The sequence below is a fragment of the Brassica napus genome, chromosome C8 (assembly GCF_020379485.1).
Source record: "Brassica napus cultivar Da-Ae chromosome C8, Da-Ae, whole genome shotgun sequence".
NCBI classification, from domain to species: domain Eukaryota; kingdom Viridiplantae; phylum Streptophyta; class Magnoliopsida; order Brassicales; family Brassicaceae; genus Brassica; species Brassica napus.
The window spans coordinates 42,751,901-42,776,589 of NC_063451.1; the positions used below are offsets into that span (position 1 = coordinate 42,751,901).

Sequence of the window (24,689 nt, forward strand, 5' to 3'; positions counted from 1 at the left end):
GCTTTATGAACATAAACTCTTTTTCTTTTCTTTTTTTTTTTGTTTTTCTGCTAAAAATTCTTGCTTTTTCTTTTCTTCCTTTTCACTTTCTCTTTAAATAAATAAAAAAAACACTTTAAGTGGTCCATCTATAAAAAGTGTCTACACTACTCTTTAAATTATTGTGATAATCTAACATATACAAACATATAATATACGTATATAAAATTAATTGATTTTAAATTCCATCATATAGGTGAACAAAAAAAATCCATCATATACAAAAATACAAACGAAGAAGTGGGCTTTTAAAAGTAGGCCCTGATGGTTAGGCACCGCACGTACCGTCTCATTAAAGTCTTGTCCAAACTTATTACTCCCACAGTCCCACTCCCTTTTGTTTTTTCCTTTATTATTTCCAGCATTTGATAGTGCAGTTCACATACCTACATACAAGTACACAAAAAAATCGTAATCTAACAACCAAATAACTTAAAATCAATTAGTTTTTCTTTAAACTGTGATTAATTGTCGCAAACCAGGAATAGGTTTAATGGTTACATCACTTAAGATCCTATCATAATACTGACACACGATTCTTAATAATAATTCGTTTCTTAATTCTCTTAAAACAACTAAAATTCAAACTGAATCAAATTCAATTACATCAAACCGAAAAAATTAATGGTGATTTTATCTGGTTTAGATTTCTATAAAACCAATGAAAACGACACCAACCCAAAATCAAGAAATGAAGTGCGTGATGTAGTCTATCTAATTCATCAATAGCTGTAAGCCTGTAACCAAAAATATATCAGATGTCATCGCAATCCCGAGATATTGACTTTGTCGTAATGCATCAGATACGACCTAATCGGGTGATGCGTCTAAGACTTAACCCCTAGCGTGTATGGTCACTTTAAGTCAAATTACTGAGTCTATGTGATGTTTTGTTTCACTATTACAACCGCGAAAATGTGGACACTAAACTTTGAATTGGAAGACGGGAGACCGGCCGAAGATGACTTATCTGAGTATTGTCATTTAAAGTATTCCGTATAAATAATATAGATAAGTCATTTATCTGTACTATTAAAACAAAAATACTATTTTAAAATTTAATATTACTTGATATATCAAATATTATCGATAATATCACCTAAAATTATTAGTTATTTATCCTATTAAATTAGTAAAAAATAATATACAAAATGACTTTATGAAAAAATAACTCATTTATATTATAAAAAGTTACTAACGTGATACATGGTAAAATATGTATTAATACGTTTTAATTTTAAATTGTTAAAAACAAAACTAAAACTAATGCCAAATAGCTTAAATACACGGATTATTTTTTATTTATATTTATATAAATTTTAGTTTAAGTATTGAATATTAAAAATACAAATACACTTATATTTGAATATATGATATTCCATGAAACTAAAATATTATAAATAAACACAATACATATCAAATTTACAATGATTAATTTATCGAAATAACTAAAATATTATAAATAAACATGATATATATCAAATTTAAAATGATTATTTTATCAAAATAAAATATTATAATTTTGAAATTATAATTCATTATAGTACAAATTAGTCGTCAATAGCTTAACTGTAAATAACCGCTCTATCAACAATTAATCTTCACAAATCTTAAAAATAAACATATTTAACATTCCAAATCAAATTTTTTGATTCATTTCATAAATTTAAGATCGCTAGTATAAACTTCTACACATGTAATAAAACTAGAGAATGACAATTCTGACAAAATATTTTCATCTAATTTGTAAATATTTAAATTTAATTTTTTTGTAGAATAATAACTATAATTATTCTCAAAATCCAAAAATTAACCCCTAAGAAAATAAATAACGTATAATTATTCAAATAAAATCATGCAAACATTAAAAATCCATAAATTATGTAAAAGCTATCAATTCTATTAAATTTTTTTTGTGAATAAAAACGCTTTAAAAGCACTGATCAAAATCTAATGAAAATAATAATAATTAAGAAAAATAACAAAAATAAAAATAAAATTTCATATGAGAAAATCGTAAAACATTTATCTATTGGTTGGTGTAGTTTTAGTTTCAATCAACATTTTATGCATAATAAAACTTATTAAAAATACTGATATTTTATTTGAGAACATCTCTAAACATCTAACCAATAGAAGTGCTCTTGTATATATAAGGTAGCACTCATTGTTTGTTTGTTATGTTACTACTGAAACAAAATTAACTTTTATAGTTAATTTTTGATTTTATTATCTAGTATGCACTTTGGAGTTTAAACTTTACATTGTTTAGAATGAACTCTTCTAGAACAAAATTGACAAAGTATTAAAACCCCTATTAGACTAAGTGGGCTGGGCACAACTCATTTGAAAAGGAATGTCAAAGCATTGCGGATTCTTCCTTCCCAGCAGCTATCCATTTTAGTTCGCCAGTCCATTACTCAGCTGTGATTGCATAGGCATTCCTCGAAGGCAATTCCATTTTAAGTCATGAGATTGTGATTGTATGGTGGTGAAAAGTAATAGATGATCATATGATATTGTAATATGAGAATGTCTTTTGTTTATCTTCTTATCACTCAGAACATAATTATTTTGACGTCATCGATATATATTATCTCTTGGATAATATTGTCTATAATATATTTCAAATCAATATTTAATAAGGTTAATATTAAGAAAATAAGTTTTGAGGTTAACCCGTACATCTAGGTTAATATTTAATAAGTGCACTCAAAGGACACTGGTGAGCTCGGTTTTAGAGACATACAAGCCTTTAATGTGGCCATGCTGGCAAAATTGGCGTGGCGCTTGTTCAATAGGCCGGACTGCATTCTTGCACGCACACTGCTTGGGAAATATTGCCACAGCAATAGCTTTCGCTCGGTCTCATGTCCCACTTCCTCATCTCATGGCTGGAGGAGTATCTTAACGGGCCGGGACCTCCTAGTGCGTCACTTAGGAAAGGCCATCGGTAATGGCGAGACAACGAAAGTGTGGGGAGATTCTTGGCTCTCTACGACAGAGCATCTTGCAATATGTGGACCACCAAATGAGACTGATAGAGACTTGGTCGTTGCGGACCTAATGCTGCGTGGTTCAGCTCGGTGGAATGAATCGAAAGTCGAATATATCCTTCCCACAGTTGCTCATTTTATCTATCAGATCTTCCCAAGTTCTTTGAACGCCGAGGACAAGTTCTGCTGGCAGCGAACGAAGTCAGGTATCTACAGCGTGCGCTCCGGATACTACTCCATGATTGAGTGTACAGAGGCAACTACTAACCAAATAGTAACCAACCGGGAGTTTAACTGGCACAAGAATATTTGGGCGGTAGAGACAGCACCAAAACTTAGATTGTTTCTCTGGAAGCTAGCACAAGGAGCGCTACCGCTAGGTGCTAATCTCCAAACTAGGGGCTTAACAACAAACACCAACTGTCCCCACTGCAATGCTCTAGAGACAGCGATACACCTCATCCTCCATTGCCCATTCGCTCAGCAAGTCTGGGAGCTTGCACCTATCAGTCCTACCACAGAGTTCTTCAACTCAGTCTCCATCTACCAAATTCTTACGATGGCTCCAGCACTCGTTTGCTTACCTCGTACTGGCATTACCGCTTATCTCTTTTCTTGGATTGGATGGAACCTCTGGACCTCTCGTAATCGATTGGTGTTTGAAAACCGCAGGACCTCTCCAGACGCTGTAATCACTAATGCCATATCCAATGCGAGAGAGTGGAAACAGGTGCAACAAACCCCCGACCTACGAACCCGATGCCGTCAACGACCATCCTCCCCGCATCCTTACCCCTGAATACGGCTATTTGCAACTCAGATGCAGCATGGTCACGTCAAACGTTGCGAGCGGGTTTAGGATGGGTCATATCTCATGAGAGCAGCTCACATACACTCCAAGGAACTTCTGCCTGCGGTCATGTATCTTCACCCCTACTCACGGAAGTGCTTGCTATCAGAGAATCCCTCCGAGCCGCGAAGGAGGCTCTTCTTCCCAAAGTCTGGATGCGATCCGACTCTCAAGTGCTCATTAGAGCAATCAACTCGAAAACCTATCCAATGGAGCTCTTTGGGGTTCTAATGGATGTCGAGTTCCTATCTTCTAGCTTCGATTTTATCTTGTTTTCTTTTGTACCAAGAGCTCAAAACTCTACCGCTGATTCCCTTGCGAAATCGGCCTTAGATCATGGCTCCTTCTCCCCTGTACTGAACTGATTTCGATTAATGCAGTATGTTACTCGTTCAAAAAAAGATTATTATCATTATTTTTGTTTACTTGTTATCACCAATGCAACTACTTACTAATTACAACTCCATGTTATGTATAGATGTATTGATCAAGCGAAATGCCAGATTCCAAATGTTTTACTGAGCAAAAATGGACTTTCTCAAAGGTCTATAATGAATGGTGTTTAGACCATGATGTAGACTTATCCAAAAGCTATTATTATTATTATTATTATTATTATTATTATTATTATTTTGCTTTCTTTTGTTAATTTTCCTATCAAATACTAGCAAGAAAAATCGGACACATGGACCTTTCTTATCCGTAAATGTAGTCTACTTGGATTAAACTACACCCATCTTAGTCTCAATAATATGGACCATCCAATTAACCTGGGGCTTAAATGGTAACGTGGGAACATAGGAACATACGATACACAACAAAAGGATTGAACGAACAATAATTGTTTGCAAAAAAAAAACAAGCTTATCGGTAACATGAACTTAAAAAATATTTATTTGCGAAAATAATTAAACTAGTACTATAAAAATAATTATTTTGAATACAATTGCATTTAATCGATAAATGTTTTGTATCGCATTGCATTTAAACCTTACCGCACTTGATCTTGTTTGAAGTAAAAGACAAGGATACAATCGTAACTTCGGTACATAATCAGATGTTTTTTGTTCTGGTATGAAATTTGGGAAAAATCATCCAATGATACGATAGTAAACCAAGTACAATCATATTTCCCACGTTTTGAAATGCAATATGCATCCTCCTTTATTATTATTATTTTTTCGTTCGTCAAAATATTTAGTAAATGTTATATTTCATATATTTGTGTTTTATTTTATAAAAGACTTAAACATTTTATATTTTTTTATCGTATTTCATTTTAAATGACTATTTATGTTTAAAAAATTAAACTGTATTTTTTTAATGAATTAAGTTGGTATAACTCTAATAAATTAATTTTATTATGTGGTTAATATTTTTAATAAAAAAAATTATATACTTTTAATAAAGATTTATACTTTTCAATGAAAAAATCAATTTTTTTTTATAAAGGCTTAAATTATATTAAGAAAAAAATAATAATTAAGAATTGTTGAAAAAAAATTATTTGAACTTGGATTCAATGGCCCAAAGAAAAAAAAATGTGAGAATTAGATCTGATTTCTTAATCGGCCCAAATGACCCAAGAGAGATCTGACGTGGACAGTGGGCTGGATCCGAAAAAAATGGCCCAATATAGATGTGTTATTAATATTACTTGATTGGCCTTAATGAAACATGCAATGTTAGTAAAGAAATGACAGTCTAAGCTAAAAAAAGGACAATATGATCCTGCGTTAATAATATAGATATTCACGAAACTAACCCTACAACAATAACTAAATCCCCAAACTACCCTTCACTCTTCTATCATACTCAACTTTGCCGCATACTTCCTTCTCCCACTACCACCACTACAGCCGCGTCTTTTCCCGTTTCTCGTCTGGCCGTCGGATCCCAACGCCGCCACTCTCTGGGAAGAGAAGATAACCGGAGCGACACATTTCCGGCGACACCGACATTTATCTCGGCCGCAAGAATGACCACTTCTCATACGAGCAGAGCTAGCTTTAACAGCCAAGGAAGCCATCTCCTCCGCTTTTAGAGACTGATGGAGCGAGCTGAGAGGTAAAGCAAAGTAAATCTGTCCAAGCTGAAGCTCCTCCTCGGTGCTAATGGCAGATATGACGTCGTCGAAATCCATATCATCTGAGTTACAAATGAAACACGTTGGATTCTTTTGTAGAGCGTAACCAACTTTGACTGGAGTCGTGAACTCCATCATCCTCCCATCTTGCAAGATAAGCTTCGCCGTCGCCACTTGTGTCGACTCGTACGAGCTACATATACCCATTTTGGTAGATAGACTGAGTCGACTTGGTATCCGGTGAAAAGGAATCGTTGGAGTTGATGATGGGTAATGAGTTTATGTGTGTGTATATATAAAAAGGACGTGCCACGTAGGATTCTGTCTTTTTGTGATAGTGTTTTTGTTATTGAACTTTGAAGTTTGAACGACCAGTGGAAGCAATGACAGGCTGTGTATGAAAGTTGGGAGGATGACAGCTTTATGTTGAGACTAGTCTACCCTTCGTTTTAGGGTATAATTACAAGTTTTGGGGACTGTGTTTATGAACAAACTCATCGATCAGTTTGACTTATGATGTTATTTCACCATAAATAGATTGACATTGATCAGAGATGTGCTGAACATATAAAGAATCATATAGAAATTAGAAAAAAAAATCACAGTTAATATGGCAGAAAATTTAGAAGTGTATAAAAAAGTATTTTCTGTAGAAGCATGATACGAAAAAATTATACACTTCTGCAATACTTGTATTATATAAAAATATAGTTGCTAGTATTTTTTGAAAAGTATTTTAAGTTGTTTACACAAAAGCATTTAAACTCAAAAAAAGGAAAAAATGAAATATCAATTTTTACTCTAATATTTTTGTAAGAAAAATAGAGACTCTCTGCATAAGTATCCATCAAGTATTTAAACAACAAGATAGTTTAAAATTTTCAATAATATTAGTAATTTTTTTTTAGAATTTAATTAATATTAGTAAACAACAAGATATTTTTATCCATTTTTAAATAGTAAATTTAATTAAATAGTTTTAGAATTTAAATAAATATTTTTTAGAAATTCATTTTAAAAGATTCAAAGATGATGTTTTAAATAAAATTTATATTTAATTATACCGTTCAAACGGAGGATACTAAGAAAAAATACCAAATTTTAATAGTATTTACGAAAAAGGTAAAATCATCAAACAGTGCATAACAATCATTTTGTTGAAGACACAAATGTTTGAAATATCAAACAGTGCATAACAATCATTTTGTTGAAGACAAAAAATGTTTTATCATTTTATTTAATTGCTACTCAGATTTTTTTCATTCTAAGCAAATATTAAGAAACTTATGTTTTTTTTTTGAGCATTTCCTTTAGTAAGATGAATGTAGTAGTCATCCACTAATAAAAATAAAATATTAAAGAAAGGCGAAGGGGTAATTTTTCAATTTAGATTTGTTATAAAAATTTAGATACCTATCTTACAAGTGTTTTTTACAATATAATTAAGCAAAATACTAATATAATTTTGTTAAGAATTACCATTGGATTTCCTGACAGATGGAAGTACTCTTGGCTTGCTTTCCCTTTTTTGGTCAAATGCTCTTAGCTTTCTATTCCATCATATTTGTTTGGTTCGCAATATTATTTATTATTATTATTTTGAAAACATAGTTATATGTATAATATGTATGATGATGATTGAATGTGGGGATATGTATAAGTTGCATGATCTGAAATCCATTGCTTGACAAAAACGTAATAAAAGTAGGGGCCCATAAAAGTAAACGAATACGGACCATGCATTTTATATTATAAATTGCATTATTCCTAAAGCATCTTATTTATATTTATGTCGAACAGACAGAGATTATTGGCTTTCATATCCTTTAAACAACGATTTTGATTGGCCAAGAAGCTACGAGATACAATCGTTAATATTATCTAAGTTCATTGTCGAGTATGTAGGGATGGGATGGCCACTAGAACTAGGAGATATATTCATTTGATCTGCTTTTATGAGATATTCATGAGTTAATTTTCATAATTATTTAGTAAATTAAATAGAGAAGTGTTCTGCATCAAGTCAACAACATTTATAAAACTAATTTGTTATGAACTTATCAACACCAAAAACTCGCTATCACTTACAAGGTCCATAAAACATATGCTCTCTGTAAGATGTATACAAACTAGTTCTAAGCAAATATGTGCAATTCTTATGATCTTATACAATAACTGTACATTTTTATTTGACATTCGAATATGAAGTAAATTAATCTATACGCCCACTGGTGACTACCCGGCTTAAATATTAAGTAGACCCTACGCTGAGTTGAATTTTTTCTAATAAGTTTAGGTATATCATTGTTACTTTCACAACTAAAACCTTAGTATTTATACATTCTAACAAAACAGGGCCCTAATATCCTTAAGAATTTTTTTTTAAAAAAACAAGACCCGATTGGAACTAGAATACAGTATTTATGTTTCAATCTGTCACATTTAATTAGTTTTATCAAAACTGAAAATAATTTGTACACGAATTTAGAAATGTATACGCGGCTTTTGCATGACCAGAATTTAAATGAGAGAGGTAAAAAAAATAAAAGAATTTGTGGCCAGTGCCGGCCCTGGACGGAAGCGGAAGAAGCTTGTGCTTCCGGCCGCCGTGAGATTATGTTAATTAGCGGCCACAAATTTTACAAAAGTTCTCTACAGCACTAATGGTTGCGATGCTCTTATGTGGACAAGAGGAAGTAGGTTCGATTCTTCCTCTTTAACTTTTTAAAAAATATTAGAATCAACTAATTTATAGACCATTTTATTAATATTTGCTTCTGGTCTCATAAATACTGGGACCGGCTCTGTTTGTGGCTTTCACGAGAACGACGGTGACAACAAAAGATCGAGTGAACGGGACATATGACGTGGCCAAATCTGACATATGTCATAGTAGTTAAGCAATGACGTGTCAAATCATTTTGACGTGTCATCAAGATGTGTGTCCTACCTGACCGAACTGGACAAGTTTGTCAAAGTCTTCTATTGGTCTGTGATATCTCTTTTCATATTATTGTTTATAATCAAGATTTAAGTTAATATAAATGTGTTGTGGATAATGTTATTTTGAAAAATTATAATTTTACTGCAAACCTGATATTTATTTTCAAATTTATCTATGAAAGATGATCATTTTAATAATTATCTAAATTTGCTATTAAAAAAATTAACTAACTTCTTTATTAAATTAATTAGAAATATTTGATAATTAATTATAAATTTGTATACAATTATACTCTTTAAATACTAAAATTTAAACAGTAATCATTATATTTTAAAACTTAAATATCATAATATTTTCAGTTGAAATTATTTTTAAAAATAAATACTAATATATGATATTTTAAGCAATTTCTTTATTATTTTTTCTTTAGTTATAAAAGAATATAAAACTGATGATAATAATATTTAAATGGCCGATATAAGGCAAGTATATGAGACAAAATAAATGTGGTTGGTGTAATTTAAACGATTTGGCCAGAACAAATGTTGAAGAACAAGCATAGCATGTAGTAAATAGCATGTAGTAAATATGCACAATATGGTAAAGTATAGAAAAAATTATATAATTCAATCTAAATGTTTTTATGGTTTCTCTAACCTAATCCTATTTTTTTCTGTATTTTTTTTTCTATAATAGAGTATTTCTACTATAAAAACAACCATTAGAGTAAATTTAGAAAAATGATAGAACTGAATTAGAAATGGTCTAAAAGTGGCGCACCGAAACTGTGGTCTATTTCTGGTCCATTTCCACAGGTCTCTAGGGTCGAAACTTGACTCTGATAACGGCTTTCGTTTCCTTTCCACTTTTTCTCTTGGGCTGGCCTGAACTGCATTAATACAGTATATTTTCGTAGCATTAACACGCTTGGCCCATCAAAATATTTATTTACTTAATGACTTAATGAGATCGAACCTACATAGAAAGGGTAAACATCGTTCTCACAATGTTTTCATCATCTCAGATTCTTACTATGGTTGAAATGGTAACAAGACAGGTAATAATAATCTACTACTCCATTTTGTTTACACATTTTACACATATACTTTTGCTTTACAAGACAGGTAACATTTTTGTACAAAACAAAACACCAGGTACCATTTACTCTGCTTTTTTAACTTTCTCCTCTGTACCATGCTGTAACTTTTTCTTCATTTTCAAAATCTTCTCACGACTGTTATTATACGCTTCATTTGATCTATCTTTAAGATTCCTCGATAGCTTTTGTAGTCGATCTCCATGCTTCTCCCACAACTTCGGAAGCGTTAAGCCGATCACTAAACCTACATATACCAAAGAGTTAAGGAGTAGTAGATTTATTACCTGTAGTACTATGGTTGAAACGGTAACAAGACAGGTAATGCTAATCTTCTCCCACTACTTATACCATATTCGTACAATATTCCTAATGTTGCTAGTTTCTTAAAAAACATAAGTCGAATGCTTGCTTAATCAAAAGCAACGTAAAACAAAACATACCATCATGTTTGATCAAGTTCGACCTTTTGTTTTGTTTGTCACAAACATGCACTATATGTTTAAACCAAGGTGGTGATACAAACCATTAGACAAATCTGGCGTATAGCATAAATGATCAGTTTAAGAATCTGATAGTCTTATTTATGTTAAGTTAAATTTTTGGAATATTACCGAGTTATACTTATACCTAATGGGTATACCTAATGGGACGGTCGATATTGCAAATCTTTTAAGTACTTACGTACCGATGAAGAGAAAAGTATGGAAATCGAGAAGGTTTCCTATTCTTGACAAGATCCAGACCCCCAAAATGGTTTTAGCGAAAACAAACCATTCACTCTCAACACCGACCGTGAACATCCATCTAACAATTTCTTCCATTAGCTTTCGACACGACCTCGCCGTCTCTGCTACAAACTCGTCTGACACTTCTAACCCTGACAAGTCCGGTTCAACCCTGTCCGAAGTTAGTAAACACAAAAATTAAAACAGCTTTCCTCAGAATATAGATATTAATTCATGAACGTCTTTCAACATGCCCAACTTTTTGAGAAGGAATTATTTGAATACTTGCTGAGGCGAAGTAAACTGCCCCAAAGAAAGACCATAGAGACAATGGCCATGGCTGCCCAAGAAACAATGGTTATAGAACTGAAACCATAAATATTGATCAAAACCCATGTCGCTGTTGAGACAAGAAGTACAGAGAAGGCTAGTTTCTTCCTCCTCCATAAGTATATGTCCTCCAAAGTAGTATCTTCTATGTAATTCATGAAACATAACGAAGAAGATATCAGAGTTAAATGATGTCTAAAACTTTCAGATCAAATTAGTGTAGGTTTTCTAGTTTTTAGCATTATGTTTCTCAGACTATTGTTCTTACCAGATTTAGGTGATGTATTTTTGGACACATCGTTGGCCATGTCTGTTATGGTAATAGATGATGCTGGTAGTAAAATAAGAAAATAAAAGCTTACGATGTATATAATTGAAAGGATTCTAGAGAATGGTGTGTGTGTGAAAAAGGTTTCTTCATTAGTTCTTGATGTAACACGTCGTGGTGACTTTGCGGTGACGTGGGAGCCATGCAAAGTTGATATGTGTTTCGTTTTACGGAAAATATGTTGGACGGTTCTTTATCAAATATTTTTTCTTTTTTATCAAAACTACGTTGGACGGTTCGATATGAAAGTAAAGGATTGAATTGTATTAATTTGATAACCGATAGAGCTTCGGAAAAAAAAATATATTATATCTTTAGAAAACAAAATCCGATTTATGAGAATCAATGATGTTTGGACAGAAGCCACATATCCATATCCGATGGTTGTAAGTCGGATTGCATGTAGAATTAAGATTATAGATTTTTGCTGTTGTTATAGTTGTAGATTTTAATGCTCTAAGTTGTTATACTTGTAGATTTTAATGCTCTAAAATTTGAAGTATAGGTTTAAGAAAACTTCATGATTTACTCATTAATCTTTCAAAACAAAAACACCAATATTTTATTTTTTAAAAAATATAACTTTTTTTAAAAAGTGTATAAAGCATGTGGAAGAGATTTGATACTTTAGAAAATCATAAATGTGAAAAAAATTATTACACTTATCAACCAAATCTATGATCTAAAAATCATGACAAAAAAGGAAGAAATTGCTTGAACTATAATACGTTAGATACCACCATTTTTAAAATACACTGACATTTGAATTTGGGCATATCTCCAAAATAACACATTTCTAAGTTTATATCACAAAAATAGCACTTAAAAACTAAAATGACCAAAATAGCATTTTATCTTTTGAAAATTTTAATTTTTTTATTTTTCAAAATTTGAAATCTTATCCCAAAACCTCATTTCTCAACTCTAAACCCTAAACGCTAAACCCTAAACTCTAAACCCTAAATCCTAAACTCTAAACCCTAAACCCTAAACCCTAAACTATAAACTCTAAACCCTAAACCCTAAACCTTAAACCCTAAACTCAAAACCCTAAACCCTAAATCCTAAACCCCACCCTTTAACTCTAAACCCTAAGTTTGTGACTTTTGATAAAACATTAAGTGCTATTTTTATGACTTTTGACCTTGACTGATAGTTTGGGAACAAAAACTTGATTTAGTACTATTTTTGTCTTTTTCTCTTTGAATTTATGAAACTGTTTTTCAAACAACATTATAGATATTTTGAAATTTAATTTTGAATTCATGTATTTGTCTTATAAATAAAATCTTTATCCTAAAAAGGTTATAGATATTTTATTTTCACATTTATATGGGTTGGTAACTATAGAAAATGCAAACTAAATCAAAACCATTATTTTAGAAAAAAAAAAGAAAATCAAACTATTATTTTTAATCGTGAAATTTATATATAAAAAATGCAGGTATAAATATTTTATAATTACTTATTAATCCATGCATTACTAATTAAAATAAAATAATAATAATTTTTTTTTTCTATTTGAAAATGCTTAAGTATTATAATTTTTAAAAAAAATTCTTTGTATATTATATTTGTTATTAATAAATAAATCTTAGAAATCAGTCAATATTATACTTTCAATTATATAAAATTAAAATTGTTTAACTTGATTAATATTTATTTGTGTATTTTTTGTTTTTAATTTTTAATTTTTATTAAAAGATATTTCAGATAACAACACTATATATATATATATATATATATATATGAATTATATATTTTTTTAAATATATTTTTAGATTTTAGATCATTTTTATTATTATTAATTTTAATCACTTATTTAATCAAATAAATATAAATTTGCTTTCATGTTTTGACTAATTTTAACACGAGAGTTCGAATGCCAAAACATCAAATCACAAATAATAATATATATATATTAATACATTATTATTATTATAGATATATTTATAATTAACGGTTTAAGAATTAACGTGAGAATAGCACATAGAAAACTGATTTGGATTTACGCTTTTATTCTATCTATAAAATCTTCATATTAAAAAGAATTATAGCTTTTGATTTTCATATTTATATGGCTTGGTAAGAAAATATACGAAACAAAATCAAAATATTATTAAGAAAAAAAAGAAATCAAGCTATTATTTTTAATAACAATCAATACATTAGTATGAATATCTTTATAATTAGTCGTTTTAAAAATTAACGGGAGAGCAAAACATAAAAACTAATTTTGAATTCACGTTTTTATTTTATATATAAAATATCCAGATTAGAAAATTATATATACTTTTGTTTTTCATATTCACATGGTTTGGTAAAAAATATAAAATCAAGATATTATTAAGAAAGAGGAAATCAAACTATTGTTTTTAATAATGACATATATATATATATATATATATATATATATATAATATTCTTATATAATTAATGATATATTTATAATTAAACATTTTTATTATTAATTTACAACTTGACAATTGAGAAAAATATGTCGGAACATAATTAAATAGAAGAATGTACTGGCAAGATGGAGTTTTAGGCACAAACTATCATATCCAACCAAACTCGAATGGACATACCATTTCCAACTTAAAGACCAAATTGCAAATTATACATATTTTGCTTTAAGCGTCGATGCACATAGCAAATGGTGCTTTTGGTGTACTCAACATTAACTAATAACTAGAGATCAATCTTCTTTTTTTCCCTTATCCATAACTCAGGTACCACAAAGTCTTGACTTAACTTAGTTCCCAAGTAATCAAATTATTATTTAGGATTTAACTAGCGATCTCCCTCCACACTGCCTCTTGCTATTGTTTCTGGCAGGTGTAATATCTTGCATATTTGCATTGTTTTATCCATTCATTCTTGTATATTTTGATCATATAGATTAGAATTTAGTCATCTTTAGGTTGCATTATGCATGCATGAGTCTTTTTTAGGTGCTCGAGTGTGCTATGGAGTTTTTGGAAGTGTTTAGAGACATTTGTGATGCAAAAGGGTAAAAGATGAACATGGGTGGAGGTCTTAAAGATATATCCAGTTGCTAAGATTTTGGGAAGACATAGTAAATTGAGTTAGCTTTCCAACGGAATTTCAAGTCATTTGGAGCTGTATTGGAGGAGTTATGATCGATTTACTAGATGCTTATCAACCCTGGTCGATCCAGGATGGGTTAGACAACCCGCACGGACGACCTAAGACGACCTGCACGGACAACCTAGGACGACCCAGCGCGGGTAGATCACCGCGGGTTGGACGACCCGCGCAGACGACCTAGGACGATCCAGCGCGGGTTGGACGACCCAACCTCTCCCCGGGACGCTTTTCAGCTGGTCGAATTTTAGTGTTTTTAAAGGGTATTTTAGACTTTTCTATGGAAACCATTAGGTTTTCCAAAGACTATATAAATACTCTTGTAATCCCCAAGTTGGGACTTATCTCATTTTCTCTCAATACTTTATCTAAACTTGTAAAAGCTTAATTCTTTTTATAATATAAGGAATTACTTCATCTTATATTTGTGTTTTTTTGCTCATTAACATGATTAGCCTTGATCATTACATGAGTTTAATGTTTCTCATGGAGATTAGTGAGTAGTGACCTTGTGATTCATGGGTTAGATAGATTAGGGTGATTAGGTGGATATTTAGGATGTTATTAACGATGTTCTATGTTGTTAAGTGTTCTTAATGCTAGATTAGACTTGATCATTCTCATCTAGACCTTAAGCTATTTTACGTCCGAAAAGTGTTTGTTAAAATGCTTGAATGAACTTAGTATTGTCTTTTACATATTTGGCCAACGACAGTTGATGTCCGAGATGTTTAAGTGGTTAGCAGACTTGTGATTCATGCATGCTTGATTGCGTTAGCCAACGACAGTTGATGTTTAATTCATGATTAGCATAGGGTTTTTTCCACGACAGTGGATTAATCTATATTGAATGAGATCTAGACATATAGACTTGTTGATTGATTTGTTTGAACATCCTAGATTGAACCTTGATCACCTTATATCAATTATCATTGCCCATGGATCCATCCTTAGTATTTGATTGAATTCTTGCACTTATTTATTTATTGAATTTGAGATCACATTGTTTATATTCCTAGGACATTAGCTTGTTACAAAATCATCCATATTCTGGTTTGCTTAGATTAGGAAAGTTTGTGTATTCTTAGTGTTATAGATCATTAGTTCCTCGTGGATTTGATCCTAAAATGCTACAATGACATATCATTTGACCGTGGTATTGTTGGCACATTAGGTTAATTGGTGTGTGCTTAAACGCCTTAATCAAGGTGCTAGAAAAAAACTGGACTTTGCTCGTAATATTCCCTTTCCTGATGATCTTCTGATCGATGATCCTTCTAAAAGTGTAACATTTACCGGTCAACTTTCATCATTATACCAAGGTTCCTTTTTTGTTTCCCCTTAAAATCAAGACTATATTATTTGATCTCTCTAGTGATGTCATATTTCTTCAGTTTCTAATGGCAACATTTACAGGTTTTGGATAATGAGTGTTGGAATATTGACATCGATTAACTTTGGGATACAAGGACACATGATAACTCTCGTTGAAGTAGAAGGTTCTCACACTCTGGAGGAGGTCTATGAGTCGCTTGATATACACGTTGGTCAGTCCTTGACTGTTCTGGTCACATTAAAGGCTCTGGCGTAGGACTACTTCACAGTGGCTTCAACCTGGTTTACCAAACCAGTACTGTCCGACTGCAATCCTCTGTTATCAAGACTCCAAAAATAAGACCATCTCACCCCCTTCTCCATTGGTCATACTTGCCATATCCACTGGTCCAAAAAACAAGTAAGAACTATTAGATAGTTTATACTAAAAGATCACATTGGACTAACCAAGAAACGTAGGTGTGTTTTTGGCTACATAACTCGCACCAGGGATGCAAATTCAGCTCAGTTATATAGGTCTATTAATTTTTAGAAACTATGGTGAAACTGTTTCGATTTAAAATTATGGTTCGTATACATAATGTTCTGTTTCAACACATAACAAATTTAAAGTTGAATTTAGGTTAAATTTGATGGTGAATGCACCACCAAGGACTGAACTCCAAGGATCGTTTCACTATGGTACAATACAGATAAATCACTTTGGTTTTAACTTTTAACCAACAGAAGAATGAGGATCAATGGGAACATCCAGTACACAGAACATTATGTATACGAACCATAATTTTAAATCGAAACAGTTTCACCATAGTTTCTGGATGTTCTAGGGGGCAACTGGATGTTCTAGGGGGCAACTGGCGTACCTAAAACGTAAGTAGCTTCGCCACTGTTCAAGACCATTGAGAACATTCCTACACGAGGACTATGTATTCTCGGAACCTTTGACTTCGCTCATCATGAGTTTGTATTCCAGTCTTGACACACAATAAATATCCCTAGTTCTTTGATCGTTTTTTCCCATTGCTATAATGCTACTTAAAGATCAATCAGATCAAGATTTTAAATATTTGGTTTGATTCAGTTAATGAAGTTGTGACATCTAATCAGTGTTTTTAAAACCGGACCAGAAGCTGAACCGGAAATATTTTGGGTCACGGTTCAATATGGTTCGACCGGGTCAAACCTGGTTCAATAATATGGTTTAATATTTTTTTATTATGTAAATATAAAAGTAATATTAGTAAACATGATGCATAATTAAAAGATAAATCAATTTTGAACATAAAATATTATAAATATAAATTAGTTTCTTGTTTATATGGATGGTTTATAGATTTCGATAGTATTAGTGGTTTTTATTGGTTTAATAAGTTTGAAATATAATCCGGCTATGTGGCCGGTTCATGGTCAAACCAATTACTAGACCAACCCAGCTATATAACCGGTTCACGGTCGAACCCAATCCAACCATCGGGTCGGTCCGGTTTTAAAAACACTGCATCTAATCAAATACAAGACGGGCACATGAAACATGGGCCAATCTAAAGCCTAAAACGATTCCATACATGGTATTTCACTGGTTGAAGCCGATCTAAAAACCAAAAATAGCCCGTTGCCTAGGAAGAAACGATTGTTTATTTTATACACAGCAGTAATAATGGCCTTTTGAATAGCACATACATTGATGTTTTCTACTGGTTTAGTATTGATGATGTCACTGTCACAACCCGAGTTTAGGCAAGTTAATGCGTGTATATGAACTGTTACAGAAAAGAAATAAGAGCAGCCAGACACCAAACCATTATATTGAAAAATTGGATTAATTATAAAACAAAATAAATTGAAATTATGTCTAACGAAACCAGTTAGATTTAAAATATGATTTTTAATCAACACTTACTATTCCTCGTGCTTGATACAACACACCTATATTTATATCTATATCAAATCTAGTATAAATGGTTCTAAATCCTTCTGTAAATATCGTTGACGAGAGTATTGGCATCACTAGAGAATAAGGGTATGTGGAACTGGAATGTGAGGTCACAAATATGGTCAAGAAGATATTTAGGACAAGAACTCCATGTTCGTACCCGGAACAACTTGAGATCTCTCTACACTGAGGCCAAGCCACCTCTCAACGCTCTGTTTTGCGGAAAGGCCAAAGGTCCCGTTAGACTCATTTATTGCTATTTTTTTTTCTTATGTATTTTAGGTTATCGGCTAGACTATATTTGCGAAGTGATTTTGTCACATGTTATTTCTACAATCAATTTCACAAAACAAATATGACATGTCTAATTTCATTTAATGTTGATTTATATTTTGGCAAACTTATTAGAATATGATAATAATTCATATATTACATTTAATATTGATATTTTTTTTTGGTAAATTTTTTTTAAAATATGGTAATAACTCATACATTATCTATAAAATAAATATATTCATATATAACATTTTAAATTTCGAAATATTATTATTTTTGTATAATTATACAATTTGTATTGTTAAAGTTTTCAAAAATTTCTACAATTTTTTTTAAAATTTAAATATCTAGTCGCAAGATCATTAGTTTCTTATATATCTACAAATTTTATAAACATTGTTTACGCTAAATTTTTGATAATTATACAATTTTATATTATTTTTATTAGTTTTATACAAATTGATTTAATATATATCAAATCTATATTAAATATTAGTAAAAAAATAGTAAAATATATAATATTTAATAAAATTTATTTTTAAATATAAGTTAATTTTAAAAAGTTACTTACCGTACATAGTGCAGGAAAACACCTAGTTATTTATCAGACCACTAGTGTGGGTAGCATAAAGCCACTTCCGTCAGTTTCAGGGATGCGTTTCAAATCACGATGGTAACGACTTGCAACCCAATCAATAAGAGTATAATCTTTTTTTATCACGAGTTGCAGCCAGTCATGAAAATAGCCGTTTTGTCTATATATTTAGGAGACAATCATTGACGGTTTCGTTAGCAAAACTGTGCTCCATTACACGAAATATGTTATGATCTTATCATGAACGTGGGCTCCATTACACGAAATATGTTATGATCTTGTCATGAACGTACATAAATCAAAATTCAAAAATGACAGCACCGAACAACGAAAATTGCGGATGAATATAATAAGTGTGGAACCCATTGTCATTATGCATTGCATGTAGAGTAATTTTCTTTTTTTTTTTTCACTTTTTTATAAACAATTGTAATACACTCTCCCCTCTTTTTCTTATAACACATTCTCTTTCATTATCATTATCAGTGTTATCTTCTTTCAGCGGGTATAAAATTTTACCCTATTTAAAATTTCTCGATACTATAAAATTATAAGTTATTTTATAACACGTTATCAGCACGATCACTCTGCGATTCAGTAAAATTTATATGTATCATATTTACTCTGCTATAATGGTCGGTATATCGCCTATATTATTAATAATTTTATAGTGGCAGTTTTAATTATTATTATTAATGCGGGCGGTATGTCGCTTCGTTAATAAACCTTGATTGCTAATTACACTATAATTATTGGCTTGGCTCTACCGCCGCATAATTTATTTAATGTTATAATTTTTATATCACCATAATATGATTGATATTTGTTTGTTTATTAAATAATGGTTATTATATAAATGTTTGGTCACCTATATCGAATATTATGAAATTTACGGAATTTGGTTGACTGATTATTACAATATTTTCAGATTGATTTTCGGTTCATACGATTTAATCCCAACGGTCACAAAGAAAATTTTTCAAATTTTTTCCCTTTTTCAAACGGCTATGAACAGTGTTTTTCATCTATAAATACACTCATACTTCACTCATTTACTTCATCCAAAACATTTTATCTTCTCTCAAATATTTTCAAATCGCTCCATTCCGGTTTTTCATTGCAAGAAAGATGATTCGCATATTTTTGGTCTTATGTGCAATTTTTATTTTTGCTTCTATGTACGGTCTTTTTATTGGAGAATTTTCTCCTGAAGAATTTACGCTTAATGTCGGTTTACTTTTCTATGTGTTTTTTCTCCTTGTAATTGCGTGTATTATTAATATAAATGGTTTGTTTTTAAATTACGAAATTCTAATAAAATATATTATTTTGTGTTTTAGAAATACAAATGGCAAACATCGAGAAACTTCAGTTCCCGGCTCTGAAAATAACTGGCGAAAGTTACATCGGATGGGTCACAAATGTGAAACCTTACATTGTAATGAAAAAGATAACCGAAACGGTAAAAATCGGTAACAAATCGCCACCCGAGCATATAGCCGAAGCGATAATCTTCCTGAAGAAGCATTTAGATGAAAATCTAACGCACGACTATGCAAGCGTAGAAGACTCAGCTGAACTGTGGCAAACTTTAAAAGAAAGGTTCGATAACCAGAGAGAAGTCAACCTCCCTCACGCTCTAGAAGAGTGGAAAAATCTGAGGCTCCAAGATTTTCAAAAGGTTGAGGATTACAATTCCGCTGTCCTGAGGATAGTTTCACTCTTGAAGTATTGTGGTAACCCTGTCTCTGAGATAGAAATGATGAATAAAACATACAACACTTTCCACAAACAGCTTCACTTTCTGCCCGAAATTTATAGAAAATGCGGGTACACGAGATTTTCTGAATTGATTGTTGCGCTCATGTTGGCTGAAAAGAACAATGAGCTCCTGATCAAAAACCACAATTCCCGACCTACGGGAGCCAAAGCATTTCCTGAAGTGAATGCTACGGCCGTAGAAAATTCGGAAAGGAGAAACCAGACCAACCGAGGTCATGGTCGCCGTTTCAACAACAAACGTGGAAAAACTTACAATCCCAAATGGAAGGGATCTAACAAGTGGGTTAGATCCGAAAAAGTTTCTAAGGGTAAAGAAACTCAAGAAGATACCACCCAGAAGCGTGGGACAGTGTGTTACAGATGTGGCTATAAAGGACATTGGTCTCGTACCTGTCGTACTCCTCCACATCTCTGTAAGTTATATCAAAAGTCCACGAAAGAAAAAGCTAAAGAAGTGAACCTCACTGAAAAATTTGAAGGGACATCGTACCTCGATGCCTCCGACTTCGCAAATGAGTTGGACTAGATTACTCCTGAAGAGAGCCGAAATGCTTATAATAAGACTATTGAATAGTTTTCAATATTGTCATGTATACTTATTACATTTCGGTGATGATTGTTTGAAGGGTTTTTAGATTTTAGTTTTTGGTTTTTTGGCTTTTGGTTTTTAGTTTTTAGATTTTGGTTTTTAGTTTTTGGTTTTTGATTTTGCAGTAGTTTTTAGATTTTGAAAAAACTCGAATGGCGATTTTGGTTTTTAGCTTTAGATTTTTGATTTTACTGTAATTTTAGATTTTAGAAAAACACAAATGATATTTTTTCAGGTTTTAATTAATTTTAGTATATTTTAGTTAATTATTTTTGTTTGAAGTTGAAATATAAATTAATAACAAAAATAAAACAATAAATTAAATTTCTGAATTTTATTTCTTTGCATTTTTGTTTTTCTAAAATTTGATTACTAAAATATTTCAGTTTTTCTGTTATTTTTTGAAAACTTTAACCTATAATTTAATTTATTTTTTAAACAAACTTAAAATTACTATACGAATATATCACAGTTTTCAATAAAATAACACCAATAGATTATTAACAAAAAATGCAAACTTTACATAAAAGTAAATTTAAATAATCAAATTAATTTTAGTGGCAAATTTAAAAGAATGTTCTTACTATATATTATTTTGTATTATATATGTTAAACAAGTTCTTATTACTAAAACTTATTTGCTCATACTTATAGTAGTTAGCATTTTATTTATTTATTCGTATATTAATGCACAAATGTAACAAAACTTTTAAATTAAAAAAAAAAAAAACAAGAAAAAGCATCGTGAGATGTAGAAACCAAGAAAATTGAGATTTTGGTTTTTCTGTAGAAAATAACAGTTATTTGAAAAACTAGTTTTCCTAAAATGTAGGGAATCTATTTTCTTAAAAACTTGATTGTCTAAAAATTGGTTTTTCCAAAAACAAAAGCCAAAAACTACTTCAAAATCTGTAAACAATCAACCTCTTCCTGTTTTAAACAAATAATGATGTTTTAACGTCACCTTAATGTATAATTATTGTGTGTTTCCTTATATGGTTATTATATGAATAAATTTTATGTTTTCTTTTATTAATATTTATGACAATTTCAGAAATGGATCAAAATGCTAATGGAGCAAAATCCAAGAAACGGATCTGTGAAATATGTATACCAGATAGTGGAACAACGCACACTATTCTGAGACAAAAGAGATATTTTTCCGATATAAAACCGACAAGAATTGTCGTCAATACAATATCAGGTCCTGCAGACGTAATTGAAGGAACTGGTAAAGCAAACTTTACGTTGCCGAATGGAACAAAATTTTCCATAAATAATGCTCTATATTCTCTGAGTTCTAAAAGGAATTTGTTGAGTTTTAAAGACATATATCTTCATGGATATGATACTCAGTCTGCAACTGAAAGAAATACATGTATGTAACTTCTGAGAAATGTGGCAGAAAATACATATTGTAAAAGTTTCCAGAACTTCCTTTCGGGCTACACCATACTTATATCGATGAAATCGAATCAAATCTTATAGTAAAACGGAACTCAGAAGAGTTTACATTATGGCATGATCGCCTCGGCCATCCAGGCACTACAATGATGCGTAAAATCATAGAAAGTTCACATGGTCATTCACTGAAAATCCAGGAGATTTCTCAAGGGAATAAAATGACATGTGTTGCATGTTCTCTAAGAAAATTGATCGTAAGGCCATCGCCAATCAAAATACATAAAGAATCACCAAAGTTCCTTGAAAGAATTCAAGGCGATATATGTGGACCTATACACCCACCTTGTGGACCATTCCACTATTTTATGGTATTAATTGACGCATCCAGTAGATGGTCATACGTTTGTCTATTATCATCTCGAAATGTGGTATTTACGAGATTTCTAACTCAGATAATCAAACTGCGAGCACAGTTTCGTGATTATACTATTAAAAAAGTTAGACTAGACAACGCTGGTGAATTCACATCCCAAGCATTCAATGACTATTGTATGGTAATGGGAATTGAAGTTGAACATTCGGTTGCTCATGTTCATACGCAAAATGGTTCGGCCGAATCTTTAATTAAGCGTCTGCAATTGATTGCAAGACCATTGATCATGAGATCAAAACTTCCAACCTCTGTATGGGGACATGCCATTCTGCATGCAGAAGCACTCATTCAGATCAGACCGAGTGCATACCATAAGTATTCCCCACTACAGTTAGCATTTGGTCGAGAACCAAACATTTCTCACTTTAGAATCTTTGGTTGTGCGGTATATGTGTCTGTAGCATCACCACAACGTACAAAGATGAGACCACAAAGAAGATTGGAAATATATGTTGGTTGTGATTCTCCATCAGTCATACGATATCTAGAACCACAGACTGGTGACGTCTTCATGACACGTTTCGCCGATTGTCATTTTGATGAGAAAGTATTTCCAGTTCTAGGGGGAGAAAACAAAAATGTAGAAAATGATATCAAATGGAGTGTACCTTCGTTATTATATCTTGATCCTCCTACTAAAGAGTCTGAACTAGAAGTTCGACGAATCATGCATTTACAGAGTATAGCTAATCAGCTACCTGATGCATTTGCGGATACCAAGACGGTAACTAAATCTCATATACCAGCCGTGAATGCTCCTGCTTGTATCAAAATATCAAATGAGCAAGGAAAAGCAGATAATACACTAGAATCTAAAACACGCTTGCAGCGTGGCAGACCTGCTGGTTTTAAGAATAAAAATCCTAGAAAACAGAAGGATGTCAAGATTAATGACACATCCAAAATAGCAGAATGTATTTTGGAAGAAACAAATAATCAGGATGCTGAGAAAGTTGAGCATTATGAGTCGGAAAGTAATCATGAAATTTCTATCAACTACATCCATAATAAGAAGATATGTAATAGAAATGAACAAGATGATCTTGATGATGCTTTCTCATATATTGTGTCAAGTGAAATAATTGAAAAAATCGATGATCCAAAACCAAAATATGTCTATGAATGTCAAAAGAGACATGATTGGGAACAATGGAAAGATGCAATACAAGCCGAACTTGATTCGCTTAATAAACGAGACGTATTTGGATCTATTTTACTCACACCTGCAGATGTGAGACCAGTTGGGTACAAATGGGTTTTCGTTCGAAAGCGAAATGAGAAAAATGAGGTTACGAGATACAAAACTCGTTTAGTGGCTCAAGGTTTTTCTCAAAGACCTGGAATCGATTATGAAGAAATGTATTCTCCAGTTATGGATGCAATCACATTTAAATTCCTGATGAGTCTAGCAGCTGATAAAAATCTAGAGATGCGTCTCATTGATGTTGTTACAGCTTATCTATATGGATCATTAGATACTGATATCTACATGAAAGTTCCTTATGGATTTAAAATGCCAGAAGCATTAAGTTCAAAACCTAAAGAGTTATGTACAATAAAATTGCAAAGATCACTATATGGGTTAAAGCAATCTGGACGTATGTGGTATAATCGTCTCAGTGATCATTTAACAAAAGAAGGATATGTGAATGATCCTATATGCCCATGTGTTTTCATCAAGAAAACAATATCCGGATTTGTAATAATCGCGGTATATGTTGATGATCTTAACATTATCGGAACTCAAAAGGAAATAAAAAAGGCATTAGACTATCTCAAAGGAGAATTTGAGATGAAAGATCTTGGACAGACACAGTATTGCCTTGGCCTACAAATA

The 24,689-nt window shown here is 31.6% G+C and overlaps 2 protein-coding genes across 2 annotated transcripts; both read right to left on the reverse strand.

The window, feature by feature from the left end:
- Positions 1-5,511: 5,511 nt before the first annotated feature.
- LOC106414204 lies at positions 5,512-6,472 on the reverse strand. The gene has a single exon (XM_013854897.3). It carries the CDS (start codon positions 6,176-6,178, stop codon positions 5,684-5,686), a length of 495 nt encoding a protein of 164 aa, XP_013710351.2. The 5' UTR covers positions 6,179-6,472; the 3' UTR covers positions 5,512-5,683.
- Positions 6,473-9,967: 3,495 nt separating this feature from the next.
- On the reverse strand, positions 9,968-11,477 carry LOC106414291 (reticulon-like protein B13). Its single transcript, XM_013854970.2, has 4 exons — positions 11,338-11,477; positions 11,025-11,214; positions 10,700-10,911; positions 9,968-10,258 (listed from the first exon to the last, which is right to left on the reverse strand). Exons 1-4 carry the CDS (start codon positions 11,375-11,377, stop codon positions 10,077-10,079), a joined length of 624 nt encoding a protein of 207 aa, XP_013710424.1. The 5' UTR covers positions 11,378-11,477; the 3' UTR covers positions 9,968-10,076.
- Between the last annotated feature and the right edge of the window lie 13,212 nt (positions 11,478-24,689).

Excerpts from the sequence above, each read along its gene's own strand:
- LOC106414204 (XM_013854897.3), bottom strand. The coding sequence starts at position 6,178 with ATGGGTATATGTAGCTCGTACGAGTCGACACAAGTGGCGACGGCGAAG.
- LOC106414291 (XM_013854970.2), bottom strand. The coding sequence starts at position 11,377 with ATGGCCAACGATGTGTCCAAAAATACATCACCTAAATCTG. Across the intron at positions 11,215-11,337 it reads AAATACATCACCTAAATCTG|AAGATACTACTTTGGAGGAC; the intron begins GTAAGAACAATA and ends TGAATTACATAG. Across the intron at positions 10,259-10,699 it reads CCATACTTTTCTCTTCATCG|GTTTAGTGATCGGCTTAACG; the intron begins GTACGTAAGTAC and ends TGGTATATGTAG.